Source organism: Chlamydotis macqueenii, chromosome 1 (genome assembly GCF_036417535.1).
Source record: "Chlamydotis macqueenii isolate bChlMac1 chromosome 1, bChlMac1.mat, whole genome shotgun sequence".
NCBI lineage: Eukaryota > Metazoa > Chordata > Aves > Otidiformes > Otididae > Chlamydotis > Chlamydotis macqueenii.
This window is the reverse complement of record NC_141556.1, coordinates 72,107,805-72,121,480: the sequence shown is the minus strand read 5'-3', so window position 1 is coordinate 72,121,480 and position 13,676 is coordinate 72,107,805. Positions and strand designations below refer to the sequence as shown.

The following is a 13,676-nucleotide window of genomic DNA, read 5'->3' as shown; positions in this document are numbered from 1 at the left end:
ATCTTTAGAGCTACAGTATTACCTATGAGGATACACCGTGCTGTGGGATGGCACAGCTTGGGCGTTAAGTTACAAAGCAGATCACTATATGAGTGCTTCACTTTTGCTAGTCTCATATTTAGCATAAATCCTTAAAAAATGAATTTGCTGATCTGATCATTGGAGCTGATGACAAGAGCTGAAAGCAACTTAATTTCTGGTGAAGTTAAAGGTTGCTTCCCCTTTCAAGACAGGCATGCTGTGGCTACGGACAGAATTCAGCAGCACAGTTTCAGTTTCACTACTGTCCCAAAACTGAGTTGATGGGGTGATGTGTGACCTATTTACAAAGATGCATGATAAATGCATGTGTATTTATACAGTGAAACTGAAAAGCATTAACACAAAACAGTATTTCCAGAAAAAGCTGAATAGTTGCACTTATTTTTTTGTAACAAAACTTTTGAATAAAAGTACAAAACTCCAAGCTAAATCTAATAATGACAGACCACATCCATCAGGAAGCCAGCAAGGCAGATGTCTGTACTGAAGAGCGTGTTTTCCACTCTCTCAAAAGGAGAAAAAGCTGAAAATTATTCCTTTTTTTTTTTTTTTTTTTAAGAATATAGTTTCCTGCTCATAGTTCGTACAAGAAAGCTGTCTCTGATGAATAATAAGTCTAATTTTGCTAAGCAGAAAGCTTGGCAATAGAGAGCAGGACAGCAAATAAAAAACCACATTTTCAGGTCTCCTCATGGTAAATGACTGAAAACATCTCGATTTTCGAGTTTTCTTGATTTTAAAGTTTTTTCTTAAGTTACATTAGCTACGGCATTTAACATTATCATTGAAACAAAGCTCATTCTTTTAGTTGAAAGCTTATTTAAACAGGTACTTCCTGACAACAAAGAAATATGGGTTTATTTAAATGCTGGTAAAGTGCTGAAGCATTCACATTGGTAGCTTATTAATTTCTTTAAACACTTGTATAAACAAACATGCTTACTTATATTTCCATTTCCATTCATTAAGGAGGTAACACTACAGCTAGGAACATGTAAATCTAGCCTAACTCATGCTTTCTAACTTGACTCCTAGAGTCCTTGACTCTTCTTTCCTAGAAGAAATCACCTACAAGGTGAAGAGAAGGGAATAAAAGACAAGGGAAGAGAAGCTGTGTAGGACTATGTCTATAAAGAGACAAAACAAAAAAATAGTTGTGATAGTTACATTTTTTTTACACCTCAATTTTTTCCCCTTCCTGTTTGTCATGCCCTAGTCATCCATGTCTTAAGCCATAAACTCTTAGGGCCATTAGACCATTCCTTCCTACGCATCACTATGAGATCTAGCTCTAGTTGCCGGTTATGACTGAAGCATCAAGATTCATTTGCACCTGAGCACTGCTGCTCAGACCTTGACTGGGTATCTGTTTTGTAATAGCTTAGGTCTCTCATGTAATTCAAAGGGCTGTTATCTTGCCAGTTGTGGAGAATGTGCTTGATAAGCCAATTAGGCTTTTCTCTTTGTACTTGGACAGAGAATACACGATTTGCAAGCAAATCAATACATGCATTTGTTTTGTTTTCTGGTTAGTTTATATTCAATATTGCAGATAACTTTGTCTTGCAAAGTATTAGAATCATAGAATGGTTTGGGTTGGAAGGGACCTTCAAAGGTCATCCAGTCCAACCCCCTGCAAGAAGCAGGGACATCCCCGACTAGATCAGGTTGCTCAGAGCCCCATCCAACCTGGCACTGAATGTTTCCAGGGATGGGGCATCCACCACCTCTCTGCGCAACCTGTGCCAGTGTTCCACCACCCTCATTGTAAAAATTTTTTTTCCTAATGTCTAATCTAAATCTACCTCCCTCTATTTTAAAATAGGCCCTGCTGAAGAGTAGCCTATGGATGTTTCTCAGAAAAATAACTACAATATATATATACTTAAGAAAATATTAGTAAAATGGCGGGGGGGTGGGGGAAGACGTACTTCTCTGTAACTATACACACATGAAATGTGATCCTTCTGTGAGCTGTGTCTGTGTAGATGGAGCTGGTGACAATGACGATTCTGGTGAAGAAGGCAAACTTTTCACTGCAAGTCATACAGCAAGAATACAAGTTACAGAAGGCATGGTTTCAAGCCATAATAAATATAAGCTTGAAAATCATCATTCCAAGCCATAATAAATATAAGCAGAACCAAATGGAAGTTACACAAATAAAGACTTAACAATCTGATCAGCACAATAAGCACAACTTCAGAGGAGAGCATAGCTGTACTCAAGAAAGGCCATTACTCAGGCCTATAAATGACTAGTAGAACACCAAAGGAACAAACAACAGACAAGAATGCTGATGTGTTATTTCTCTTGCAAAAAGGCAGGGGGTGTGAAGTAAAATTTAACTAGCTGGGATACTCCCAGACCCACCTTTACATCCTAGCTCAGATTAACTAAGCATTTCTTATTCTGCTGAGCACTATAAAATGTATTTACAAGTTCTGGTTTTGATTATTGAGTCACAGAAAGGATTGCTGAATGCAGTACAAAGGTCACCTTTTATATCCATAAACTGAATCATTTGGCTTACTTAACCATTCCCACCACCAAATATCCTAATAATGTCTTAAATTCTATCTTCTTCCTTCCTCCTTCTCTACACACTCCCCTCTTTTTTTTTTTTTTTTTGCAAACAATTTTGCTTTATTCCAACCTCCTCTTCTTGCAAAGTAGCACACTAGCAGTTGTTTTACCAGCCACCTAGCTTTTTCTGTTTCTTCATCTTTTCTTACTCCTGAAAACATGACCAAACTGAGGTCTTTTACCTGCTAGTTCAAAATCTACTAGATATATTGGAAACTGTCAAGGATTCCTCAATCTTGGGCATATCTGAGGCCATCCATTAGCAGGGAGGTATGGGTAAATAATCTATACTATTCAGGATTGAAGTGCTGATCTACAAGATAAATAGGGAAGGATTTTCTCGAAGCAACAATTATAGCATGACTCAAATTCTGGCAATAGTTATTTAATTCCCTGACTTAAATGCAACCATAACATCTACATTAAAACCTCAGAAAAATGGAATTTCTGCAGTTGTCCGCTGGGAAACTATTCTTCTCTACATTATAAAACCATAAACTTGCATATAGACTAGCTCAGCGCTTTCAATTCACAAGGGTTTCAGAGCATCAAAAGCTATAATCAAAATGAAATAAAGTTTTACATATGTACTGTATAAGTTGTGCTTCAGTCAAACTCTTTTCCATACCTGCTGTTGCCTGATTTCCTTTTGAAGACTGTGTTGCTAATTCAAATGAAGGCATAACCTCTTCTTGTTCTTCAACACTAACTACTTCACTTTCTTCTGAACTGGTTTTGGGTTTGTGGTTTGTAACTGTGGTCACACTCTGCAAGCTGGTTAAAAAAAGCACAGCGTTTAGAACTCACTAACTTAAATTCAGGTGTTAACCACTAAGTATAGGAGTTACAATTTAATTTTCTTCTGTTAATAAAAAAATGCTGCAACTTGCAAGTTTGTGTAATATAAATTAAGCATGTATTTTGAAACCCTTGTACCTTGTAAAGTTAGACTTAAAAAAAAAAAAAGTACTGGAAACTGAATTCCTTTCCTTTACATACTCGTGCAGTTTCCTACTGTGTGATACCTGTTTTGATGAAGGGTGCTGTGACAAAGTTATGAACTAATATAAGAACTCACTTAGGATCTGCAGTGCAACTTACACTAAAGTTATGAGTCATTAAAGAGGAATATCCAAGACACAATATTCCTCTAATTCTGTAATGCTCAAAAATAGTAAACTAAAAGTTAAAGCAGGAGATATAGAATAAGCTGTTCAGTCTGCTCCTAGATATCAGCAGTGAAGAGCTTGCTATGGAAGCTTTCGTAATAAACTGTTACGAAGCTTGAACTGGCATTACTAAATACACTTTGCATCCCAGAGCAAGGATTATGAACATATTCTGTTTATAACTGCAGCAATACTTGAAAACAAACATTGCTTCACCCACGAACTCATCACCTCTTACTGAACTGCTGCAGTGGTTAGGTTTCTCACTAGATTTCTCTATATGTAAAGCACTCAAAACCACATAAATATACCTTATAAGTATTTACGATAGTATTTCATTAGTTGTTTGGTCCGTTCAGCTAATAAATACAATGTGCAAGTTTAAAACAGCCTCTGAACATCTTGTTTGATTTTACCTTATATCACCGTCATGTGTTTCTTCCAATTTACTTTTCTTTTCCTTTTCTGCCTTCTCTTCATTACTCACTTCTTTTGAGTCAGATACAACATGTGCATCTGATAAAAGTTCATCAGTTTTTGTCAGCTATAAAAAAATTGAAATCATGAAACAAAAAGCTGTAACGCATACGAAGTGGCAGATAAGAAATACAGTATCAGGAAACAGTTTTATTAACAGACAAATTTTGCCATCATGTATACTTCGTAACTCAGAATTACGTAACTTAAGAAATTTTTATCAATACCATTGAGGTTAATAGAGTTATCCCGAAACTTAGACCAGAGCCAATGGGAAAGGCTTGGCCTAATAACTTCCAGAATTTAACTCTCTGAATTGCAGCCTGCCTTTTTTTCATGCTATCCCTCTCTTCACAATGCCAACAAAGATTCCAGCTACTGGAATATATTGCTGATAAGCCTCAACACTGCTCTTAAAGATCTGATTAGATATAACCAAAATAAGTGTATTACATAATTTTCCTTTAAAAGATTTGCATACTTAACAAAGCAACAGATTCTCAATAGAAAGTGATTTTAAGGAATAACAACAGATGTTAATTATTTGATTTTATACCATTCTCCATCAGACATATGTTTTAAAAAAGCTAAATAAAAAATAAGAAAACAAAAGGATAAATGAGTAAGGAAAAGGAAAAGCAAAGAACGGTTAAAGAATATGGATAGAAAAGAAGAAAAAACATCTACACAAAATTAAAAAAAAAATTAAACTATAAGCAGGATATGATTACATAAAACAATTCCAGTAATCTATTCTTCACAGTCAGTCCATTTTTATTGAGTGTTCAGGGCACTTTAGTAACAGAAACACCAAGATAACTCACTGCCAAGTGAGTCTGAGACTATTTCAAGACAGAAGTCAATCCAGTGACCAAGTAGCACAAACTATTGTTACTGCCCACCCCCATGTATAAATTGTTGTATCAGCTTTATTCTGCTTCATATAAGCTATATGATGCACTATAGCCAACCAAAGAAAAAATAGCAGGTGTATTAAGTGATTGTCAAAAATGACACCGGGATATCCTAAGCAATGAGCAGATCAATGATTATTTAAAGTTTCATTAGTATCACTTTTGTTTCCAAAGAAGTAAAAACCATAATTTTGTAATTTTCCAGTCAATCAAGACAGTAACAGATAAAGTTAAGTAAAATTAAATTCAGGAAGACCACAGACAAGAAAATTCAGTATCTCAAATATAAACAGATCTGATACAATTTTGTGATTCTCTATACAATATTTATCATAGAATCATAGAATGGTTAGGGTTGGAAGGGACCTTCAAAGGTCATCTAGTCCAACCCCCCTGCAAGGAGCAGGGACATCTTTGACTAGATCAGGTTGGTCAGAGCCTCATCCAAGCTGACCCTGAATGTTTCCAGGGATGGGGCATCCACCACCTCTCTGGGCAACCTGTGCCAGCGTTCTACCACCCCCATTGTAAAAAATTTTTTTTCCTAATATCTAATCTAAATCTACCTCCCTCTATTTTAAAACCATTACCCTTAGTCCTGTCACAACAGGCCCTACTGAAGAGTCTCTCCCTATCTTTCTTGTATATTTGTTATATCCAAAAAGGTATCTTAAGCTTCCAAGCAAAAGCAACTGTCTGTCTGTCTCATACTCTACTGTCAGTGGCTCAAAATATTTTTTCTACTGCAAGACAGGCTGATTAACAGTTCCATAAGGGACAGTTTAGTACCTCTTTAATCAAACTTGAATTATATCCTTGTTCTCCATCATGTTTTAGTTCCGCTATTTCTTCTCCAGGACTTTCATTATTTTGTTTCAAATTATTTTCTTTACTGGTGCTCTCTAATTCCTTCATGTTACTAGATACAGTATCATCCTTTTTTCGATTCTGTGGAACAAAATTTATATATAGTTGTATTCTTACAAAACATCGCAGTCTTAGTTCAGATTCTTGTGCTGTCCTCTGACTGTGATTAAAAACAAAAAAAAAAAACCCTAAAGTATACCACATTGCAATAAGGAAAATGGAAATTGTTAAGGACCTAGAATTTTCTCTTTTTTGTACCTTTCAAAATAGCTCAGCCTGTCTTCATTTTTTTTCTCTGTAAGATTACTGTGCTTTCTGTGTGTGTCTCCCCCAATCCAATCTCCAGCATTTTGATTAGTCACCTTTATCTTCTGAAATTTAATTCATATTTACCTCAGTCACACACAGGCTTAGTAGCACTCTTTCTTGCATTCATAAGCATTGATTTATTTTAAAATAGCTTTTCCTGGTCAAAAAAAGAGATAGATAAAAATCTGCTCTCAGTACAAAATTCTCAGTGCACCTGTGTATACTTTCTCCAGTTATCTTGGGTATCTTCCAAGCCTATGCTGTTAATTGATTTAACAGAGGACAACATAGTATCTGATAATGGCAGAGGATATTACTTATTCCTTAAAAAAAAAAAAAAAATCTCCATTGCACAGAAAATAATTTGATATAAAAAGGTGACTTAAGATTGTGAACTGCTAACATTATATTGGCAGAGTAGCAAACTGAACTGAAGTGAGGTTCATATAACTCTTATCAAACTAAGTACTTGAGCTGAGAAAAATAGGAGCCATGAAAGCAGTAAATCTTGTGGCTGAATTCCTGTGATTTAGGAGATGCACACTGTTAAGAGGAAATTCCACGTAAGTTAGTTCACAAATCAATCTCTTTACTTTCCTAACTAAAGTGTGCATCCGTATTATACACTTGTCCCAAACAATAACAATTGTGAAGTAACTTCCTTTTGTATTTTGGTAATCACTTCAAAATTACACAGTATGCTGTTTTTAAATCCTTTTTCCCCTCCAACTCTTAAATAACCAAACCCCAGTTGAAAAGACTTCCAGCAGTTAATGCCATTGCACCATTTTTTCTGTAGAAAAATCAATAGGCATAGAAACTGTGCTTTTAAAAATAAAAGCTATTACTACAGTGCAATACCTCATCTTGGGGCTTTTTGCCAAATAGCATTGTGGAAGAATTAAAGCTGTGATAGAAAAAGTGATTTTGTAGCACGGACTACTGGCTAAATATTCAATGCAGACACGTTCTCACTTATTCTATAAATTTCTTATCCACATAGCACTGATTTCACTTAGGAGACCGAAGAACATGCTGACATGAACAACACTCTTTTGAGTTCTGTATAGTAAGTAGTGCTGGCACAGAGGATTTGGGTGCATCCCCCACTTCGCTCCCAATGTGCTGGCTAACCAGGTATGACACATACGTGACTGCTGTTTCCTCACCTTGAGGTATGAAATGATACCATAGGGAAGTGGTAAAGCTCAAACACCTCTGTAAAAACTGCAAAAAGAAACTTCTGCAGAGCTTTGCTTTGCGTGTCATCTTCTTGAGAAAGGCAGTGTTAATCACACAAATATTTGTGGGAGCCTCCTTCATAAATAGCATTCATGATGTCAGCCCAAATACAGATGCTCTAATGCAAAGGCAAAACTGGAATTCAGTGTTTTCTGGGGATCTAATGTTGTTGAAGGAAAAAAAAGAGTAACTTTTGTATAGCTCTGAAGGCAGTTTAGCATGCTCAGAGGAAAAAGAAAAACACAAAAACCGTAAAACTTAGTTGGAAATAGACGACTTCTTAACAGTGCAATGCATTTAATATGGTTTTGGAAAATCAGATGTTAAAATGCATATAAAACATAGAAAGTGGCATTTCCACATCAGTATAAAAAAAAAAAAAAAAATTAAAACCAAAACCCACTCTGATTGGAGGAAAAAACTATGCCAGAAGATAAAAAAGGAAAAAAAAAAAAGATAACCCCATTAAGCTATTGAACAAGAAAATTAATTCTTACCACTTAGAAAGTAGTAGGCTAACATCCACTACTCTGAATCTACTTGATATTTTTGTCCTGAAGTCATGTGGTGTTTTTTTGTTTGTTAGTTTAGGTTTGGGTTTTTTTTGTTTGTTTGTTTGTTTTTTCTCTTTTCTTTTTTTTTTTTTTTTTCAGATATATATTCAGGATGGTATTTCCTGGTTAATAACAAGCAGTTCTATCTTCCTCCCCTCCCCACCCGTAACCATTTAATAAACTCACTTCTTTTCTTTAACTCTTTAAGAATGACTGAAAAAAAAAAGTAAGAGCACTATTTTTATGTATTTATGGGCTCAAAAATCACAGCAAAAGAGCACTAGTTAAGAACTATCATCATAAATATACATTCCAACCTAAAAATGTTATAGATGTTTGAATATATTATATGGCAGAAAAATCTTGATAATTTATACATCAACTGAATCATGATTCTCCCTGATACTTATTTTAGTTATAAAGCTTGCAATTTCATGTTGTTTGCTAAATTTGACAAAAAAAAAACCTCTGCTAATAAACATCACGACGCATAATCAAACATATACAAATTTGAACTATTCATTTTCCAAAAAGACAAAGAAGCAACTTCTACTGTCATTAGGTATAAGCATTGTCATCTCCCTTTCTCTTATGTCTGGCAGAGAATGTGACTGTTACTCTATACAAACTGTCTCAAATAGACACGTATAGTTTAATGTGATTTTGGAAAAAAACCAATTTTGTAACTTTATTTTTTTAGTTCGACACGTTGTAGTTTTTGAATAACGTTGGACCCACCTGTGCCAATTTGAATGGATTATCTCTGACAAATGGCAGACTCTGTGAAGGAGACTGGTCTGAAATACCAATAATATTGAGTCCTTTTCTCTTCTCTCTCAGGCAAGCTTGTTGGTGTCTCTTTATTCTTTCCATCTGTTCCTCCACAGTCATTCGAGGCCGTGTGCTTTCTGCAAGACACAGCTGCTCCACTGCACTTCTTGGTCTTTCCTTAAATGGAAGAACATACATATGTTTGTTTTTAAAAAGCAAGATTCTCAACTGTTTAGCTCATCAGAAAAGATCACCTAATGATTTACCACAAAGCAGAGAAAGAGTGGGCAACTAAAGATCTCTTAAGTATGTGAAGAAAGTACAAGAACCATTTTTAATAAACGAACACCAAAATTCAAAATAAAAGGAAGGAATGAATTGCTTTTTTTGAACAGTGACATTACCACCATAAATGCTAAACATTAAGAGAATGGGTAGATGCTCTCTCAAAGCCATCCTATCAAGTTGAAACAATTTACCAGACATTATACAACAGGTAAACACAAGTTACTTGACTGAGACAGAAACATAATTGAAATTTAATGATCCAGGACATTTGTACTAGTTGAACTAATAGTGATTTCTGCCTTTTTGTTTCAAGAAAAACTAGAGCTGGACAGAATTTAACGCCAAGTGCAGGCTGAAACAAACTGAAATGGCCTCAAGTTGTGCCATGGGAGGCTTAGACTGGGTATTAAGAAATATTTTTAACTGAAAGGCTTGTCAAGCATTGGAACAGGCTGCTCAGGGAAGTGGTTGAGTCACCATCCCTGGAGGCATTTAAAAGAGGTGTAGATGTGGCACTTAGGGACATGGTTTACTGGTGGACTTGGCATTGCTAGAATTACGGTTGGACTCGATCATCCTAAAGGTCTTTTCCAACCTAAACGATTCTATGAATTTATCCCACTTAAAAATCTGCAGTTCTAAGCACTATATTATTCCCAAAATAAAAACCATCTCTTTACCTACTCTGTTCTTGAAATTCACTTCTATTCAGATAAATCTGTACTTTGTACGACAAAAAAAAAAAGAAAAATTACTTTGAGCTAACCAGCTGCATTCAGTACATACACAGCAACTGATTTCACTTCTGAAAAGTGATGTTCTTTCTCCAGTCAACATCCTGTGAGTTTCTCTCTCCTCTCCTGTTCTTCCTGCAACTTTTCCTTTTCTATTAATGCTGTAGCTAAGGCAAAACTTTTCCCCTCTTTTGCCTGAACTGACTGTAAACCTCTGTCTTTAACCCAGAGACTATAGGACTGTAATCTGAAATTCCAGGCTTATTACCCACATATTGCTTACAGTGTCCTTATTCTCTAGCCACATTTTTTTTCCCCAAATAATTTTAGTAATGAAATGAATAAAAACAATGTTTGTTATACAATGGCTGTTAAATTGCCCCAGAAGCCAAATACAAGTCCTTCAAAAGTTTTAACCTAAAAAGGACAGCTTCCTGTCCGTTCAACTCAAGCCTGAACTTCAGCAGCTTAGTAGATTTGTCATTACCATTTAGTTCTTGCTCAGCTTGAGTGTAATGAAATCTCTATGCTGTTTAACATACAAAACCTTTCTGATTTTGTTATTGTTTCTACAGTTTTCTCCACTAGCCCAGTATATTATATTTTCATAGCAGTTAATTTTCCATAAAGAAGTTTAAAAATATAACTACAACTTTTGATGTAGCTACAGAAATTATAATCATAGAATGGTGTGGGTTGGAAGGGACCTTAAAGATCATCTAGTTCCAACGCCTCCTCCACAGGCAGAGACACCTTCCAACTCGACTAGGTTGCTCAAAGCCTCATCCAACGTGGTCTTGAACACTTCCAGGGATGGGGCATCCACAGCTTCTCTGGGCAACCTGTTCCAGTGCCTCACCACACTCACAGTAAAGAATTTCTTCCTTATGTCCAATCTAAACTTACCCTCTTTCAGTTTAAAGCCATTACCCCTTGTTCTAACACTGCACACCCTTTTTTGTCAAAAGTCCCTCCCCAGTTTTCTTGTAGGCCCCCTTTAGGTACTGGGAGGCCGCAATAAGGTCTTCCAAGAGCCTCCTCTTCTCCAGGCTGAACAGCCTCAACTCTCCCAGCCTGTTCTCATAGGAGAGGTGCTCCAGCCCTCTGATCATCTTCATGGCCCTTCTAATTAAGCTCAGAAATGAACACATCATGCTCCAAGGTTATTTTAAAGTACCGTTCTTAGATCTATCTTCTTATTCTTCCTCAAAGTGACATAGGATGCTATTGTTGAAGACTCTGGCGTTGGTGATTTGGTTCTGGGTGGTACAACTCCCACAGGAAAATGTGAGCCTGCAAAAAAATAAAGCAATATGCTAAGTGCTATGCAAAATATTGCCAAACCAGTTTATTGTTTTCTAGAAAATACATGTTGTCAGCCCTGGAAACAATTTTTCAAAAGACAATAAAGATCTTAATGCCTAACTATCATGTCTGTTAAGGTATGCAGGCAGATGACTAGCCCCTGGCCTGGGGTTTAGCTAACTGAATAGGACATGGGAAACTACTGCACACGGGAGGAGAAATAGCTGGACATAAAAATATAAACATAAAAATTCTGTCTGAAAGAAACAGACAAAAGTTCGATAGCGCCATGTGGAATGGCTAGATTTCACAGATGGTTTATAGGGAATTATGTGAAAGATGGACAGACTTCACAGACAGTTGGATGGCCATACTGGGGACTTTGTGTGGAACAGAGGTTGCAAGGCCAGCAGAGTGCCTAGGTAGCTGAATCAGTGCTACCAGTTATGGCCAAGCTTATCTAAATGATGGTCTTGAAGATATAAAATTTAGCAAAAGTGACTCCAAGGAACAAAAAGTAATTATGGGTGGGTTGTTTACTTGGGAGGAAACAAAGGCTGCAACGGGGGTGGGGCAAGAAGGGTGGGAAAGAAAAGGCATGGAACAAGAGAGGGGAGGGGGAATAAAAGGGGCCAGCTTTGCATAAACAAGCCATTTGTCAGGATGCTTGTTTGACCAAGACCCATGCCTTAGCATTGCAGTCTGTCCTATCTAAACTTTATTCTTAAGTATTTTCCATGTGAGCATGCTTTCCCTTCAGTGTAAGACAGCGTGAGAGACGCTAGTGATCTTCACGCCAGGATAGCTGTCTGGGGGACAAAGACAGAAAAGACTGCAGGTCTGTGGGTTGGCTACCAGAGGCACTCTAAGTCTAGACCTGCTACCCAGGAGAACCTTTTGTCTGTGAGATGCTAATGAACTTAAGACAAGACTAGATGACAAGCAGAATACAGGGTGTGGGAGCCAGCTGTCCAAGAGACCTTAGGTCTAGGATTTAGACATGGAGAGACCAGAGGTACTGAGAGTTGACTGATGGAGATCCCACAGGTCTGGCCAGCTCTTGGAGGGACTCACTGTGCGTGCACACACATGTGCTCATGTCTATATGTGCATGAGATCAGCTAGCAAGCTTTGAGCCTGGCTGGCTAGCTAGTGAAAACAGGATCATGCTATTTGTGCTATTTCATCTTCATGTGAGTGCTGGCCTTGTTTACGCGGTGCCTGTAAGAGCACCAGTCTCAAACCTGCTGGCGTTATCTGTTGTGGTTAGCTGTGGCTGTGCTTGTGTATGGTGGGACTATGCCCTCGCCCCGCAGCTCGCTGTTCTTAGGCACAGGGAGCCGCAGCAGCCAGGCTCTGTCTGTTCGGGAGCTGAGGATATTCTGTGTCCTGACGTCCACTACATTCAGCCTCTCGTAACAATATCCACCACTAGTTTTTCTGCTCAGAGAAGCCCTGCCAAAATGTAATTAAGCTGGTAGAAAACTGAATTAAGTTAAAACTTACCAAAATATACAGATATAATTAAATAACACATGCTTCATTTTTACTTCTTGATACATGTAGGAAATAGTTTCCTCACTGATTTTGCCTAAAAATAGATATAATGTCTTTTCTGATAGCCAAAGGATTTCTCCTTTTTTTTTTTTTTTTTTTCCTGAAGTTGCACAGATTTCAGAGCATATATTTACTTGGTGGAGGCTCAACTCTTTCTCCAAATTGTTTGATAGGCTGACAAAACAGTCTGGAGGTATTTGAATGCCAAATGCATCATTCAAAATAAAAACTATAAAGCAACAGCTTGGGTGTCCTTGAGATGTAAAAAGGATAAAACACAGGAGTCCATTTTCCTTTCGTGTCACATTTACGTATCCCTCAGGTCATAAATATTCCTCTGGTTGCAGACAGCTGTAAGGGGTACTTTACATAGTCCCATTAAAATGTTTCTCTTTGATTGTTGACATTCGAAAAGAGAGGGAAATGGCTGACAGAAGAAACATGAGAAGTGTCTAGTACAGTACACGCAAAAGGAACTAGAAAAATATTTTTAAAATTTCCTCTGAAATTTACTGATTTTTATAACCACTCTCAATAGGAAACTATGTCATTTAAATATAACTTCTTAAAACAGCAAGAAAGAAAAACTGCAGAGATGAGCTGCATTTGATTTTGTTTCCTTTTCAGCTTATAAACTGTTAAGATAGAATGGCATAAAAATGTTTGTTGAAATGCATATAGTTATAATGGCATACACACTCTAAAAAAAAAAACCCAACCCAGAAATGGTTATATTTTTCCTGCTGCATGGGGATTGTTATTATAACTGATGCCACAGAACAAGAAATATCCATTAGGAAATTCACATGCTCAAAAGCGTGGACCAGATGATAAAACACAGTTATGATAAACCCACTTCAC

At 36.9% G+C, this 13,676-nt stretch overlaps 1 protein-coding gene across 10 annotated transcripts in view; it reads right to left on the bottom strand.

Annotated features, from left to right (window-relative positions):
* Positions 1-13,676, bottom strand: part of PLEKHA5 (pleckstrin homology domain containing A5) — a 179,394-nt gene that overhangs the window by 4,287 nt on the left and 161,431 nt on the right. For 6 of the 10 annotated variants that reach the window (XM_086756255.1, XM_086756234.1, XM_086756218.1 and 3 more), the window contains 6 exons: positions 11,131-11,246; positions 8,899-9,108; positions 5,978-6,136; positions 4,214-4,341; positions 3,257-3,402; positions 1,994-2,078 (listed from right to left, as the gene is read on the bottom strand). In XM_086756255.1, coding sequence (XP_086612381.1) covers positions 1,994-2,078; positions 3,257-3,402; positions 4,214-4,341; positions 5,978-6,136; positions 8,899-9,108; positions 11,131-11,246 — 844 coding nt within the window. Of the gene's footprint in view, positions 1-1,973; positions 2,079-3,256; positions 3,403-4,213; positions 4,342-5,977; positions 6,137-8,898; positions 9,109-11,130; positions 11,247-13,676 lie in introns of all 10 variants that reach the window. The other 4 variants (XM_086756271.1, XM_086756288.1, XM_086756263.1 and 1 more) reach the window with 1 other exon arrangement.